The 16,260-nt window shown below is 51.8% G+C and overlaps 2 protein-coding genes across 3 annotated transcripts in view; both read left to right on the top strand.

Moving 5' to 3' along the window:
- Asic1 (acid sensing ion channel subunit 1) overlaps nucleotides 1-3,789 on the top strand; it is a 30,433-nt gene extending 26,644 nt beyond the window's left edge. For both annotated transcript variants that reach the window (XM_028788297.1, XM_028788296.1), the window contains 5 exons: nucleotides 134-287; nucleotides 738-829; nucleotides 1,311-1,390; nucleotides 1,474-1,578; nucleotides 1,711-3,789. In XM_028788297.1, the coding sequence (XP_028644130.1) occupies nucleotides 134-287; nucleotides 738-829; nucleotides 1,311-1,390; nucleotides 1,474-1,578; nucleotides 1,711-1,815 (536 nt within the window). In that variant the 3' untranslated portion in view covers nucleotides 1,816-3,789. The remainder of the gene's footprint in view (nucleotides 1-133; nucleotides 288-737; nucleotides 830-1,310; nucleotides 1,391-1,473; nucleotides 1,579-1,710) is intronic.
- A 1,314-nt stretch (nucleotides 3,790-5,103) lies between these two features.
- Smarcd1 (SWI/SNF related, matrix associated, actin dependent regulator of chromatin, subfamily d, member 1) lies at nucleotides 5,104-16,260 on the top strand. The gene is made up of 13 exons (XM_028788320.1): nucleotides 5,104-5,280; nucleotides 5,922-6,109; nucleotides 6,422-6,464; nucleotides 6,559-6,681; nucleotides 7,147-7,269; nucleotides 8,232-8,348; nucleotides 9,393-9,494; nucleotides 9,737-9,898; nucleotides 10,004-10,101; nucleotides 11,539-11,674; nucleotides 13,511-13,633; nucleotides 14,446-14,547; nucleotides 14,654-16,260. Exons 1-13 carry the CDS (start codon nucleotides 5,104-5,106, stop codon nucleotides 14,705-14,707), a joined length of 1,548 nt encoding a protein of 515 aa, XP_028644153.1. The 3' UTR covers nucleotides 14,708-16,260.

The following is a 16,260-nucleotide window of genomic DNA, read 5'->3' as shown; positions in this document are numbered from 1 at the left end:
GAGCTAAGGATAGACCCCAGGCCAGGCAAATGAGAGAGGGTCCTAGGGTCTTTTGGCCAGGGTTAGTATGTGCATATTGGGAAGGCACTGGCAGAAGGACACCACTCAACTAGTGCCTTTCACATGGGCACAGACTTCCTAGTGGAGAAAGACCAGGAATACTGCGTGTGTGAGATGCCCTGCAACCTGACCCGCTACGGCAAGGAGCTGTCCATGGTCAAGATCCCCAGCAAAGCCTCAGCCAAGTACCTGGCCAAGAAGTTCAACAAATCTGAACAGTACATAGGGTAAGGAGTCTGCTACGAGGGGCAGGGCCCTGGTACAAGGACTGCAGAGGGTACAGGTGGACTCTAATGAGAGTCTCTGGGCACAATGAAGTTGAGATAAGTCACAGAAGGTCCTAAGGCACCCGAAGAGCATGGGTTGTGTGTTGGGGAGATCAAGCTGGAATAAGTAACTTAGCACTTTCCTCCCCTCTCCTTCTTTTATCCTCTAACTCCGTCCTCGTTGCTGTAACTGGGATCGCCTCCACTTGCTCGAATATAGAGCGTCTTCTCTCACGCATCCCATTTAATTTAATCCTCACAGCGCCCCTAGAAGGCAGGACTCTTCATCAGCATCTCAGGAATACGGAAACAGCCTCAGAGAAGCTCACGACTAAGATCACCTGTCTAGTAAGGGACAGAGATAGGACTTGAACCTAGCTTTTTTTTCCTTCTCCCCCTCCCCATGTGCAGGGAGAACATTCTGGTGCTGGACATTTTCTTTGAAGTCCTCAACTATGAGACCATCGAGCAGAAAAAGGCCTATGAGATCGCAGGGCTCTTGGGTGAGCTTGTGAATGACCAACCTTCTCCTATGCCCAGGATATGACATGGCTCCCTCCCATCTAAAACTAGGTGCTCTCAGTCTCTCCCATCCCCAGGGGCCCTTCCCTGAGCCCTCTTGGGTGGCATTAAGTGGACGAAAGGAACTGGGCCTTCTCTTAGAATGAAGTGGAAAAGTCGGGCATCGGAGAAGGGGTTGAGGGATAGAAGCAGAAACTGCTCCGTATGTCCTTGAAAGTGGTCCAGACACTAAGAAAGTAGTGTGTTTTATAAAGAATTTATTTTTCTTGAATAAGAAACACTCGTTTTAGGAAGGAAAAATACAGAAAAGGATAGAGAATAAAAATCCTGCCAGAGTCTGGCTTTCTGATCCTTCTGTATCAGGGCACCAATCTCTGCAAGCGTGGCTGACCTGCCTCAGTCCTATTAAGCCCAGAGCCCCTTGGTCCAGAGCCCACTAACCTCTCTGACCTGACCCTGTAGGTGACATCGGGGGCCAGATGGGGTTATTTATCGGGGCCAGCATCCTCACAGTACTGGAACTCTTTGACTATGCCTACGAGGTAAGGAGGTAAGGGGGCAGGGCTGGGCGTGGCCACACCATTCGGGATTCTGGTCTACCCACCGTGCTCTAAACCCCTCCCAGGTCATTAAGCACCGGCTGTGTAGACGTGGGAAGTGCCAGAAGGAGGCTAAGAGGAGCAGCGCAGATAAGGGCGTGGCGCTCAGCCTGGATGACGTCAAAAGACACGTGAGGAAGCAAGGCAGGGAGGCGACCTCCGGCGTGCCCTTTCCCGACAACCTCACATTAACCCATCTCCACGCCACGTTTTTACCTGCATGCCTTTCTGTAACCTGTTCCCGTCTTATGTCCTTCTGTTAGAATCCCTGCGAGAGCCTCCGAGGACATCCTGCCGGGATGACGTACGCTGCCAACATCCTACCTCACCATCCCGCAAGAGGCACGTTTGAGGACTTTACCTGCTAAGCCCTCGCAGGCCGCTGTACCAAAGGCCTAGGTGGGGAGGGCTGGGGGAGCCAGGGGCCCCCAACTGCCCCCAGCTACCCTGGGGACTTAACTGCGTTCCTGGGCAGTGGTTCCCTCTTGTCTGTGGTGAGGAAGGAGTCTTGACCATAGAGTCCTCTCCCAGCCTCTATCCCATCTTTTTATTTTAATGAAATTAAACTAATATAAAGAGAAAGAGAGAGAGAGATCGGCCGCGACCTCAGGCTGCCCCTCTGCTCCATGCTGCCTCCCCTAGCTCCAAGGCTGAATTCTGTCTGTCTGGCTGTCTGTCATCTGAGTGTCCGCCTACATTCTGCTGCCTCCAGTCACCAAAGCCCCCTCCTAGTGAGGGGTGGAGGGGATCTCTAGGGTCTGAAATTTGGCCCCAAACCAGAGAATGTACCTTAAGGGAGAGGGCTGGTGAGGGGGCTTCCCTAGCCTTAAGAGACGCTCTCAGCCGGGTGACTCCCCATGAGCCCAAGTCTCCAGGTAAGGACTCCATGCCCAGCTCTGCTCCCTCAAGCATACGAAATCTTTAGGGGGCAGAGGATGTCCTGAAGAAGTAGAGATGGGGACTACGTGTGGCCCTGGTGCTGTAGGCCACGTCCCCAATATCTGTAAGTAACCTCCACCCCAAAGCTGCTGGAGAGAAATCCCAAGAGGCAGCCCTCTGTGACATCCCCTAGAAGACCTGGCTGGTTAGCTCCCAGCTCAGGGACAGGGGCACGGCCGCCTGACCTCACTGGCTTCTCTCTCAGAGGCCTTTGCAGAGGGCCACATCCATAAATTTTCTTATGGAACAATCCCAAGTCCTCTTCCCCGACTTCACTCGCTTCTCTCGGCAACCTCATCTGCATTTTCTATTTCTATATGATACAGACTCTATATTACTATAACCTTGTATATACTTCCCCTCCGACCCTGTCTGTCTCCACCCCATTCCCTCTTGTCTCTGAGAACCACCCTCCCACCCCAAGTTCTCCCTTCTGTCTCTCCCCCACTCCCCTGTCTCTGAATGCCTTTGCCTGTATAAAGAGTTGGATTCTCCCCTGGTGTCTGTACTGTGTACACACATCCCTTTGAGAAGCACAAGGAGATGACACGCGCATTGTAACCTTCGCACTGTCTCGGTGGCGACATAAAGGAAGCTGTGAATTACAAGCTCTGCCTCTTTCTGGCCTCGCCCTTTGCCCCCATGACCGGGGCACCCTCTGCCCTCCCCACAGCCTTAACACATCCTACTCCTTGCCCCACCTATCCCAGTGCCGTTCACCTGGCTGACTATGACCTCCCCAGGGAAGGGATTGCTGCAGAGGTAGCTCCTACCCAGGAATGGAGGACATTATGCTATGCTGGAAACTAAGCCAAGAGTGTTACAGACTGGGGGAGCTGGTGACTCACTCTTGCAGCTGGGCAGTGGGTACCCACAACCAGAAGCTGAGGCCCTCATTCAGTGGCCTTTCTTTCCTCGGGGTGCCCAGTGCCCTGTCCTCACCTTGATTACTAGGCCCACCACTTGCATTTTCTGGTGAGTCAGGGCTTGGTCATGTGAGGAAAGAGACAGGCCTAGAGAGGGAGTTGAAAGCCCTGCTGCTGTGTGTCTCTCCCGAAAGGGGCCACCAGTTGAGGTAGAGGCACTCCCCACCCCCACCAGGCACCCTTCCCAGGCCAGAGCCCCATTCCCTTTCCAGGCCTTCTCTGTCCCCACTGTCTTTTGGTTTCCAATTCCAAAACAGGACTTATGGGCAGATCACCTGTGTGCGTTGGCCTGGAGCCAGAGAGTGAGGCTATAGAATCTTTGAGACCTCTTGGTTCCCAAGAGTTGTTTAGAGATCAGAACTCCCCAGAAGGAAACAGAGCAAAGCAGAGAAACATGCACTGGCTGGGGGCCAGCAGGAGGGGCTCTGGGTGACGCATGCCTCTGGTCTAATAAACTGGGTCTCAACCATCTCTTCAGTGTTGGTTTTCTGTGTGCTTGTTTTATTTGACAGGGTTTCTCTGTGTGGCCCTGGCCGTCCTGGAACATCTGTGTAGACCAGGCTGGCTTCAAACTCACAGAGATCTTCCTGCCTCCCAAACACTGGGATTAAAGGCCCGAGCTGCCACTGCCCTGCTCAGTGTTTTTTTGTTTGGTTGGTTGGTTGGTTTTGGTTTTTTGAGACAAGGTTTCTCTGTGTAGCCTTGGCTGTCCTGGAACTCACTCTGTAGACCAGGCTGGCCTCGAACTCAGAAATCCGCCTGCCTCTGCCTCCCAAGTGCTGGGATTAAAGACATGCCTGGCTTCAGTGTTGGTTTTAGTTGCAAACTCTATGGGTGTTACCTTTAGAATGGAGCTTGCCTTGAGGGCCACACAACTAGAGTAAGGAAATTTGAGTGTTAGCCTGATGTAGTGGTTATACCTGTAATTCCAGCAGGTAGGAGATGGAGCAGCTATCTCCCATTACACAGTGAGTTTAAAGCTAGACTGGGCTACTCAAGACCCTCCATACTTGATCAGGTAAACAGTGATCCTTCTGGAAAAGGACAGGTTCAGGAATCGTCTGAACACTGGGCAGTGGACCAGCAAAGTAATCTAAGGCAACAAATATCCAGGACTCTTTGGAGAAGATTCAAGGTAAAAAAAAAAAATTCATTACAATTTGAAGTTAAAGGTCTGAGGTGAAAGGTTAAGTTCCCACGCCGGGAAGCTGTTGAACCGTTATTTGTAAAATGAGGCCCTGGCTACCAGCTAGGAGACCCGAATCCAGGATGGCTTTTCTCTTAACTTGTTGATTTGTCTTTGCCACGACATTCACCTCCTTTGAGTTCAGCTTTTCTGTTTGTAAAACGAACAAACAGCACATTTCCCTCTTTAGTACTCGGAGTCTGAGCAGTAGGAGAACGAAAAGCAAAGCAACCGGAATGCTTTGGAGAGGTAAATGCACTGGGCCGAGGTGAAGAAGCATCACTCTAGCCGCCAGCGAGTTGGGCTGGGTTCTTTGCAAAGCCTTGTCGTCCTCCAACCGCCTGGGGGCGCTCGCTCCTGGCACCTCTTTATCCGCACACCGCTTCTCTATGGTGCTCCCTCCTGGCCCGCGAAGGCGGGAGGGAGTGGTCAGCACGCCTTTCCCGCTAGTCGCCCCCTCTAGCCCGTAGTCTCGCTGCCCCGAGCCGCCCGTGCCCGCTGGCGGGCCGGGCCCACAAACAGCCCAGGCGCTCGGGGGGCGCGCGGGGGGCGGGGGGAGTTCCGGTTCCGGTTCTTTGTGCAGCTGCAGCGGCGGCTCCGGGAAGATGGCGGCCCGGGCGGGTTTCCAGTCTGTGGCTCCGAGCGGCGGCGCGGGAGCCTCAGGAGGAGCGGGCGTGGCGGCTGCTCTGGGCCCGGGCGGAACTCCCGGGCCTCCCGTGCGAATGGGCCCGGCGCCGGGTCAAGGGCTGTACCGCTCTCCGATGCCCGGGGCGGCCTATCCGGTGAGTGGGACAGGAGGAGGGGCGCGCGGGCCGGGGGCGGGGCCGAGCGAGGGCGGAGGACTGACAGGGGAGAGGGAGAAGTGGGAGGGACTCCCAAGGGAGGGGCTCGGGTCCTGGGTGGAGGTGGGGGAAGCCGAGCAGAGGAAGAGTGGGGGGGAGGAGGTTAGCATCCTTACCTGCTCCCAGCGGCATTGTTTCCGTGTGAGGAGTGAGTGTGCAGCCAGGGTGGGTGAAGTGGGCCCTGGGATGGTCGTGGAATGCAGAGGGAAATGGGCAGCCCCAGTGTCCCCGGGAATACCCAGGCTATTGCTGCAAATTGAGGTCAGCTTTAAAGGAGACAGTAGCTAGTTTAAAAAAAAAAAAAGTAGGACTAGAGATGTCTGATGAGTCAGATCCAGCATAGACCAGAAAAATTGAGTATAATCTAGTTTTTAGACTATATTCTATGAACTCACTAGTAGGCCTGAAGAAGGTCCAGTTACCATATTTCAGAGAAGCAAAGGGCTGTCTTGTTGTCCTCCACCCTACCCCCCTACCCCCGCCCCGATCCCATTCCTAAAATCCAGGCTTCCACCACTTTCCCTTTCTTGGTGGGGCTAGCAAGGAAAGTATGACATCTCTGGGTCCTCTCCCTTCTGTAGAGACCAGGTATGTTGCCAGGTAGCCGAATGACACCTCAGGGACCTTCCATGGGACCTCCTGGCTATGGGGGGAACCCTTCAGTCCGACCTGGCCTGGCCCAGTCAGGGATGGACCAGTCCCGCAAGAGACCTGCGCCTCAACAGATCCAGCAGGTCCAGCAGCAGGCAGTCCAAAATCGAAATCACAAGTAAGATGACCCCTGGGGTGAAGGAAAGAAGGGGATGGGAGGAGGCCTGTGAGGTTGCTGGTAGTGGGGGGGGGGGGTGGATACTGAACCAGGAAGTCAGCTCTGCAGCACCAAACAGTGCTACAGGCACTCACCCTCTTGAAGGCTCTCTGGCCCCAAGTGGGAGTTTTGGTGGTGATGGGAGTGGGAGAGTCTTTAAATGGAGAGTCATTCCGTAGGCCTAAGCAGTACCCTCCACGAAGGTGTTCACAACATTGCTCGTGTTCTGGCTAGTTCCTATCCCAACCTGATGACAGTATTTATTCTGAACAGTGCAAAGAAAAAGAAGATGGCTGATAAAATCCTACCTCAGAGGGTGAGTGCGGCTAGAGAGGTCCTCCTGAAGGGATAGTGACTTTGCAAATAGAGGTGTCAGCTCTAGGGCCCAATCCTATCTTTCTGTTCCTAAGATTCGGGAGTTGGTACCAGAATCACAGGCCTACATGGATCTCCTGGCTTTTGAAAGGAAACTGGACCAGACTATTATGAGGAAACGACTAGATATCCAGGAGGCCTTGAAACGTCCCATCAAGGTAACCGGAAAGCACCAGGCAGGGAGGTTGAAGGGAGGGGACCCAGAAACCATCACCGTCACCGGGCTTAGGATGAAAAACCAAAGGCATAGCACAGCTCTCCTTGGCATTTAAATTGCATCTTCTCTTCTGCCTACAAACCAGGAATTACATTAGGAGCATAGGAGTAGAACAGCTGCCAGGGAGGGGGGCGGGGGAGCTTTCCACCGCTGTAGCACCAGAAATATACCCTGCCCGTGTTTTTCTATAACTGCTTGCTACCTCGGGAACCTGCCACTTGGCCTGATTTTGTCTCCCTGGTCCCCTGGTGCATTTACTTACACTCAGGCTCAGGTCAGGGCCTGTACACTTGTCAGTGGAGTCTTTACCCCCTGTAGTAAGCCAGCCTGTGAGGAGACATTCGGGAGTTTTAGGGACTCTTTACTACTGAAGCCCCACCATCAGTCCTGTTTCTGCCTTCCTCAGCAAAAACGGAAGCTGCGAATTTTCATTTCTAACACGTTCAATCCGGCCAAGTCGGATGCCGAGGATGGGGAAGGGACGGTGGCTTCCTGGGAGCTCCGGGTAGAAGGCCGGCTCCTGGAGGACGTGAGTTCAAGGTCCACTGTGGTTGGAGCTCAGGGTGGGAGCCCCTGGGAAGGAGCGGTGTTGTGTGGTCAGCAGGAAACCTGACTGGTGTTCACCACTCCTGCTGGGAGCTTCCGCAAGGGGGTTGGGGGTGCTGTGTTCCCTGCCTAGGAAGACAAAGGTCCTTTGTGTCTACTCCCACAGCTTCTCTGGTATCAAGTGGAGACCCTTATTGTGCTGGGGTCCGGTTTGTTGTTTACTTTGCTCTGGTGACGCTGCCCTTTGGATTTGGCAGCATCAGTGGATGGTTTCAGCCGTCACTCGTCCCACCACCCATCTGTGCTTAGCTCTGAGGCTGTGCTTCCTCCCCTAGGTCCTTGAGGTCATTTCTGTCTTCCCAGCTTTCGTTAGAGCTACCATAGTTTGCTTATGATGGTACCCCGAAGGCTTGCTCCGAGGGAAACATCAGACTAATGAGCACCCCCAAACTTTCCACCCAGCGGCCCGTTGCGGGGAGGCTCCATGTTCACTTAGTGCTCTGCACTCTGGTACTGTTTAACTGTGTGCGAGTGAGCTTGTTGGAGTACACTTTTGCTGGAGAACCAGAGCCTCCTTTGGGTAGTCCAGGCTATTTGCTGGTCATGTGTTCTGTCCAGATAAAGGCAGGTTTTGTTCCCCTGCCTTTGCCTGTGATTCATTTGCCCTCTGCTGTCAGGCTTTTCTCTGTTCCAGTGTGCTTTGTTATGTTAACGGTTTGGCTTAGCTTGCCTCCTTTCCCAGTGGGAAGTCAGAGACCCTGCCCTTGTTGTAGAACTGCTGTGGCCAGGACTGACTGACTGAGTGGCCACCTGGCCAGAATCAGAAGATATCTCAAGGGTTTTCTCCATTGGAGTTAGAAATTGCTTCTTAAGGAACTTTTTCCTGGGGACGTCTTTCTAGCCTTGTGTAACATAACACCCTCCCACCCCCAATCTCTTTTCTAGTCAGCCTTGTCCAAATATGATGCCACCAAGCAAAAGAGAAAGTTCTCTTCCTTTTTTAAGTCCTTGGTGATTGAACTGGACAAAGACCTCTATGGACCAGACAACCATCTGGTAGAAGTGAGTAGTTCTGCCTTCCAGGCCTTAACCTTTCCAGGGCATGATGGTCTTGGGAGCCAAGCTTGAGCAGATTAGCCCAGGGTTGGGGTTCCACCTTTGCAGTTTGTTTGTTGACCTCTAGGCGGCACTAGCTGTACTGAGTTGGGACCCAGGAGCTCTTGCTATCTGATTTGACCCACCTGTTGCTGTCCTGACTCCTGCCCCCAAAGAAAATTCTGGTGTAGTCGAGTTCTCTTACATTCTCAGCTGTCTCTGCATCTTGCTTATAAGTATTGGTGGGCTGTAGTTACTGACATGTTTTATTTTCCTGAGAGTACTTGCTGTAGTTAACTGGTTAACTAGTAGAGTACTAGTTTGTTTAGGTTACTGATCTGTGTCTTCCTTTTGGTCCCTGATCCTTTAGATTTATATTTCAGATAGCCAGAAATACCTAACAACACCTGGTTGTGCAATGTTTTGGAGGCTGTTTTAGCTGTTAGCAGCAGTGTTTGGGGACAGAAGCCCTGACTGGCCTAGTGTTCTGCATGAACCTAACCTGTCCTTTCTTTACCACTGTAGCTGCAGCCCCTTAACTCCAACCACTAAGAGACGTGGGAAGTAAGTCACAGAGTCGGTAGGAATCTGTCAAGCACTTGATTTGATAGCAGTAGAGTAGAGTGGCTCAGTGTGTGGACTAGTGTCAGCTCAAGTTCCAGCTCTGTCACATACTGAGTGTAATGTGCCGTAGACGCATAGACAGCTCGCCCTCAGTCAGTTGAAGCTACCTTAGGTTTCTGTGCCATGTACAATATTCATTTTGTGGGTAAAGTCATCACTGGAAATTGAAGCCATTTTAAATGCAGTCACCTCAGACAGAATTGGAAGGTTCTGCTTATGTAGACAATAATTCCAAAGCCATAAATGTTTTTAGAGATGCCTGGAGCTATTGATCTTCCCCAGTAGCCTCGGTAATCAAAGCTGAGTGTTCAGTTATCACAGACGCTCTTCCCTCCCACCCCAGCTCTTCCTCTGGAAGAGTACCCCCTGACACCTTCCTCTCTGTAGTGGCACAGGACCGCCACTACCCAGGAGACCGATGGCTTCCAGGTGAAGCGACCAGGAGATGTGAATGTCCGGTGTACGGTCCTGCTGATGCTGGATTACCAGGTATTCTTTGGCGGTGTGAAGGAGCCCAGCTTTCATGGCCATATTGCATGAGGGTCTGACTCGGAAGAGTTTGAGTCTACTCAGGAATGCTTTGCCACTATAGCAACAGCAAACATGTTTCTTCATCTTGTGTAACTTTGCCGTCCAGATCTACTAATGTTTGTTAGATTAACTGTGTGCTAAGCACCCCAGAAGACACATAGCAGCCTGTTAGCGTCATCTCCAGTCTTGCTTCTCTGCAGCCCCCCCAGTTCAAATTAGACCCTCGACTGGCTCGGCTCCTGGGCATCCATACCCAGACACGTCCAGTGATCATCCAAGCACTGTGGCAATATATTAAAACACATAAGCTCCAGGACCCTCACGAGCGAGAGTTTGTTATCTGTGACAAGTACCTCCAGCAGGTATGTGAAGGGCACATCCTATTTTGAGAGTCTTAATTGCACTGAAAGTGCCGATTTGTAGCTTTTTCTCTCCTCCGTCCTTCTCCCACTCTCCGTCTCCCTCAGATCTTTGAATCTCAGCGGATGAAGTTCTCCGAGATCCCTCAGCGGCTCCACGCCTTGCTTATGCCACCAGAGCCCATCATCATTAATCATGTCATCAGGTGGGTGTGCTGGACCCCGCCCCGCCCCGCCCGTGGACCAGCCTGTACAGCCAGTTGTCAGACTGCCAGAGGTCTTGTTAGATGTGCTTGTCTGTTTCTATTTAGATAGCATAAGCTCGTGACTGTATTAAAACCCACAGTGATACGAACCTCTGCTTGCCTGTTACTCTGTTCACCTTTGCAGGGCGTATGCCCTGAAGGTGACTGGTGTCTGGTGTGGCTGCCCACTCTTCTCTCTGGTTCATGCTAGAATGTTACTGGCTGGACATCAGCCAGCACTGTCATATTAGGGCTCTACTTCCCCTTGGAGACCTAGTCACCATCTCGTCACTGTGGTGGGAATCAGCAACCTCCTCTTTAAGAAAGACAGGGCTTCCAGTCTGACTCCAACTCCTGGTTTATTTTCTCATAATTTGGAAAATAAAGAACCATCCGCATAACCAAAAAAAAGAAAAGCTGGGCAGTGGTGGCGCACGCCTTTACCTTTAATCCCAGCACTTGGGAGGCAGAGACAGGCAGATTTCTGAGTTCGAGGCCAGCCTGGTCTATAGAGTGAGTTCCAGGATAGCCAGGGCTATACAGAGAAACCCTGTCTCAAAAAAACCAAAAAAAAAAAAAAAAAAAAGAACCATGCGCCTGTCAGATATCAGCTCTTGGTCTTTTTTGTTCCATGTTGCACCGTAAAGGCCTGTGTTTCTTCAGTCCCTGAGTCAGGTCCCTTGCCCTGTAGTCACGCCATAGCCAGTGCATCACGTCCACAGAAGCAGGACTCTGTTTTGTTGCTGTTTTTGTTTGTTTGTTTGGTTGGTTGGTTTTTGACAGGGTTTCTATGTAGCCTTGGCTGTCCTGGAACTCAATCTGTAGACCAGGGTGCCCTCAAACTCATGGAGATCTGCACACCTCTGCCTCCTGAGTGCTGGGATTAAAGGCGTGTGTCACCACTGCCAGCTTGGACTCCTATTCTTAAAACTTTTCACAAAATGCCTTTGGTGCTATTTGAATTTTATGACTTTCTTAAAACCAAGCTCAGACCAAGATGGTTCAAACAAGATGGTTCAGTGGGTTGAAGGCGCTCACTGCCGGGCCTGACAACCTGACACCCTGGAGCCCATGGGGTAAAGCGAAAGAACTGGTCCCGCAAATGGGCCTCTCACTTATAGAATGAGTAAATGCAATGAAAACCAGATTGAGTGAATCACAGTTTGTTACTCCTTGAGACTGGCTGTATGATACAGTGTGTCTACCGTAAGTACAGACAGACATCTGGAGATAACAACTCCATGCAGGTCTCAGAAGAGAGGTGTTGAGCATCTCTGCTGTGCCCTTTGACCTTTTGAACTTGCTTCTTTTTCCCCTCATCCTTGGACCATCTTTCTGACGTTGGCAAGTAGGTCTCAGAAAAAGCCACTCACTGGACCCTGTTGCTTTCCTCCCCAGTGTTGACCCAAATGATCAGAAAAAGACAGCATGCTATGACATTGACGTGGAAGTGGATGACACTTTAAAGACTCAGATGAACTCTTTCCTGCTGTCCACTGCCAGCCAGCAGGAGATCGCTACGCTAGACAACAAGGTAGGGGTCTCTGTCCACCCCTCCATCATAGCTCCTAGCTGCCTTTTGCTTTTTGGTTTTAACTGAAGATATAATTGATACCCAGAACCAGTGTGTGTCAGGTTGTGGGTAACATCCGGTGATAAGTGGAGGCAGGGTTACACGCATGCTTCAGATTCTGCCCGTTACATTTGGTTTTTGTTTTTAGCGTTTTGAGTTCATCTCTCCCTTGTAGACTAGGCTGGCCTCAAACACATGATGACTCTCCTGCATCATGCTCAACAGTGCTGAGGTTATAGAGAAAAGCCATGATGGCTCTGTGTATGAAGTGAGACCATGGGGGTTTTTTTGTTGTTTTTTTTTTGAGACAGGGTTTCTCTGTGTAGCCCGGGCTGTCCTGGAACTCACTCTGTAGACCAGGCTGGCTTCGAACTCAGAAATCCACCTGCCTCTGCCTCCCAAGTTCTGGGATTAAAGACGTGTGCCACCACTGCCCAGCGAGACCATGATTTTTAAAACTTGTGTCTGTACCCAGCACAGTAGGGTGGCAGTGGAAGCTCTTCCCGCTCTTCCTGCTGCCACCATTGATCCTGTTAACACTATAGGCAGAGTCGCTGTAGGCAAAGCCAAGTGCTGTGTGTGTGACCACCAGAGACAGTGTACGGGCTTTCCTAGGGGAGTAGAGCCAGGCGGTGGTGGCACACGCCTTTAATCCCAGCACTTGGGAGGCAGAGACAGGCGGATTTCTGAGTTCGAGGCCAGCCTGGTCTACAGAGTGAGCTCCAGGACAGCCAGGGCTACAAGAGAAACCCTGTCTCGAAAAACAAAAAACAAAACAAAAAAAAAACAAAGGAGAGTAGATACTGCAACTAAATTCTCAGGGGTGACGTGGAAGTTAATAGACAGAGAAGAAGCACAGTGGTATTTGGGGTACGGGAGGCAGAGGACAGTCCAGAGAGATAAAACAAGGTATTCGAAAATCCGAAGGGAGAATGAGCCAGGGGCATCCATGCAAGAAACAAAGACAGGATGGTGCTTCTTTACTCCTGCATCCCAGCACCTGGGAGCAGAAGCAGGAGTCGCACCACAAGTTCAGGGCCAGTCTTGCATACATAAAGAGTTCCTGGCCAGCTACAATTACAGATGACCTCAAAATCAGCAGAAGTATAAGGTGCCAGGGTGTGTTACTCAGGGAGAGGAAGCTTCTGGGGAATTAGGAGCCTGGTCATAAAGCTTCGATGTGGGAAAAGCACATGCAAACCTTCATGGAGGTACTGATGCTATTTGCATTAGCCAGTGGTGGAGAGAGTTGAAGAGGGGCAGATCTGGAGCAAAGTCCACCTTGGAGACTAGACTGATAGTCTGTGTGAGATGACAAGGTTCTAAGGCAAAGCTGCAGACTGAGTGGAGTTCGGATTTGAGAGTCAAAGGAACGTGGCCCCTGTTGAGTGGGGCTCAGAGGAGGCCTTGGGTGGAGAGTTGTCTGCACAAAGATTGAGAGGAGGAGGAGCAGCAGCAGTCAGGGGAAGGGTAACCACTTTAGTTTGGGAGATTTCAGCTGAGGGTGTCTTGAGATGCTAAGAGAGCATGTAGGTTTGTTGGAACAAAGCAGGTGATCAGTTGGTTTTCGTTTGTTGGTGCATGTTGAAGACGCTGAAAGCACAGCTTCCCTTACCTGGGTAGAGAATCAAGCACATTGCTTTTTGAAGGGTGCCAGAGGGCTATAGGAGCTCTTACGCCCAGTGGACTCTGGGCAGCGAGCCCTGCCCTGGTGTTTGGCTATGGCAGTGCCATCCTAGTCTACCTTTAGCCTAGAGCTTCCCTGACTTGAAAACAGAGTGTTCTTCTTCCTTTCAGATCCATGAGACAATAGAGACTATCAACCAGCTGAAGACCCAGCGGGAGTTCATGTTGAGCTTTGCCCGAGACCCTCAGGGTTTCATCAATGACTGGCTTCAGTCCCAGTGCCGGGACCTCAAGGTAAACACCTACAAAAGGCCCAAAGAGCTTAGGGAGTTCAGAAAGCTGGCTGAAGAACTGAGGGACCACCTTTTTTTTTCCCCAGTACATCTCAGGGTCCATTCTATGGGGAAATAGAAGCAGGACCATCAGGAGTATAGTCAGCACTTCCCAGTGTTGTCTCTGGACACCCAGCTGTTGGGACTAGAACTGAATGAAGATTTGGGCTCTGTTCTCCTACAGATGTATTCCATTGGGAAAACACAGGCTAGTGTGACTAAAAAGTAGTAAATCAGGGCCAAACAGACTGGCATCAGTAAACTTGTACAGAGTGAGGGACACAGATGAAGCGAGAACTGCTGAGGAAAGCACGGGAAGTGGAGTTGAAGATGCTTCCCAGGGAGAAGAGCATCAGAAGGCCAGGCAGGAACATGTGCCCGTGTGGCATGCCATAGGCGCTTGACTCATTGTGACTGCTGTGACCAGTGTTGACACTATGCTGTCTGCTAGCTTCTGGTGACCCTGGGTGTCCCTCAGCTCAGGCCTGCTGTCTTCATGTGTCTTCACATTGTGTCTGTGTATCTGTCTCTGTCTACATTTCCCTCCTTTATAAGGACACCAGTTATACTGGATTAGGGACAATCCCAATGAGCTCATCTTAACTTGACCATCTGCAAAGACCCTATTTCCATATCAGGTCACATTCACAGGTACCGGGGAATTAGAATCTCAGCATCTTTGGCGGGGGCTGGGGGTGGGCAAGGGGTACAGTTCAGCTGAGAGCAGACGTCAAAGCAGGAGCCATGTTGTCCTGTCCCCCCCTTCTCCCTCAGACGATGACTGATGTGGTGGGTAACCCAGAAGAGGAGCGCCGTGCTGAGTTCTACTTCCAGCCCTGGGCTCAGGAGGCTGTGTGCCGATACTTCTACTCCAAGGTTAGTGCTGTGCCTGAGGCACACAAGGGAAGTGACACAGGCAGGATCAGTGGTGTTGGCTGCCAGCCTTTGGTGTCTCGAGCTTGCATCCCTGTTTTCTCTGCAGGTGCAGCAGAGGCGGCAAGAGTTAGAGCAAGCCCTGGGAATCCGAAACACATAGGGCCTCTCCGGCCCTAGCGTGGCTGCACCGATTCCTTGGGCCCTGTGCTGTCTGCCTCAGTGTACCTGTCTTGGTCTTGCTTGAGGCATTCCAGGAGATGCTGTTGGCTCCAGGACAGTGTCACAATGAAGAGGGTGTCACATTTCTGTCTCACAGTCACCTGTTATCCTTTCCTGCACCCCAGCCTCCCACCTCAGCTCCTCCCACCAAGCTCCCATGTGCCTCTACCTCCCTATCCTACATAGGACCTCTAGATAGTGTTAGAGAACCATAGTGGTAATGAGTGCTCTGAAGTGGTGGGGCCTCCTGAGGTCCGATGGTCTTCAGGGAGACCAGCTACACTGATCCTGCCTTGCCAGGAGACCCAGGCCTTGGGAGCCGTCCCCCTCTGAGCCTCAGGCCTAGGGCAGGCTGTAAGCTAGCTGACCTTGGCCTCCTGGTAACCTGACTTCTTCCCTTTCCTCCACAGGTTGGAGCAGATTCTTCTTTACTTCTTGCCCTCTAGCACTAAAGGAGCCCAGGTTCTTGGGCTTCACTGAGCCCCAGGTTGGTCCCTGCCCTCTGGACTTAACCTGCTGTCTCAGTGCTGTCTGACCCCTTAGTGGGGTTCGTGTCAGTATTGGAGTGTGTTTGAACTGTTGCTCCCCCACACACTCGCGTAGCTGCCCGGGATAGGACTCCCCCACCCCTGCCCTAGCCCATGGTGTTTAGGGTGGGATCTTGCCTTTCCTTGTCATTCCCAGCAGAGACTGTTCCTTCCTGCTGTTAGAGAAGTGGCTTGTTCATTCACTCCACCCTGCCCCCTCCCGTAAATGGAGAAACAGGCCTGAAATCAAACGGGTAAAGCCCTAGGCCGTCCCTGTCTTCCTGTCCCATGTCTGCCCAGTTGAACCCACTGGTGGCTTCTAGGGCACTGAGGAGTAAAAAGCGCCTAGGGCTGGAGAATAGGTCTGAATGGGTTTGTGACTCCCCACCCCCGCCCTCAAAGCTTCAGACCCCTCAGGTAGCAGCAGGACGTGTGATCTCGGCCCCTTAGGACAGATGGTCTTGCATCTTCCAGGGACGCCTCAGATTCTTCCAGGTTTTGTCACCAGGAGTTAGCATGTCCCAGGCTCGCAGACAACACTGCAGGGTGGGAGACAGCTGGGCACAGGGGTATTCCGTTGAGCATGGGCTCTGAACCCACAGAACTGACAAAGCCCCTGCTTCCCCACCCCCACCTCAGGCTCCTGCGAGCAGTGTTGTGCACCCTTCCCTGCCTGTTCTGTACTGGGGACAGCAGTCTTCTCCCTGTCCTCCCCATGTCCTGTATCCACCCCTCCCCTTGGAAAGTCCTCCCCACAGTGACACTGGACAACCCTGGGGCAGCTGAGCCCCAGCCTGGCTTCTGGCTGGAAGCATGATGAGGAAACTCAGCACTCCCACAGTGTCCTGTTGATAACTGTTTTTATTAACTGAATTGTGTTTTGTTTTGTTTTTTTTCATGGACCAAAATTTTTTTTGTACTGTCTCCTTACTGATGTCACCCAGTTTTAATAAAAGACTTCTGAAGA

Source organism: Grammomys surdaster, unplaced genomic scaffold, assembly GCF_004785775.1.
Source record: "Grammomys surdaster isolate TR1022 unplaced genomic scaffold, NIH_TR_1.0 125742, whole genome shotgun sequence".
Taxonomy (NCBI): domain Eukaryota; kingdom Metazoa; phylum Chordata; class Mammalia; order Rodentia; family Muridae; genus Grammomys; species Grammomys surdaster.
This window is presented reverse-complemented; position numbering and strand designations above follow the sequence as displayed.

What these genes read in the sequence shown, in the direction of transcription:
- Smarcd1 (XM_028788320.1), top strand. Translation starts at nt 5,104, where the DNA reads ATGGCGGCCCGGGCGGGTTTCCAGTCTGTGGCTCCGAGCGGCGGCGCG. An exon ending in ATAAAATCCTACCTCAGAGG is followed by an intron (nt 6,465 to 6,558) that starts GTGAGTGCGGCT and finishes TCTGTTCCTAAG; the next exon opens with ATTCGGGAGTTGGTACCAGA. An exon ending in ATCATTAATCATGTCATCAG is followed by an intron (nt 10,102 to 11,538) that starts GTGGGTGTGCTG and finishes TTTCCTCCCCAG; the next exon opens with TGTTGACCCAAATGATCAGA.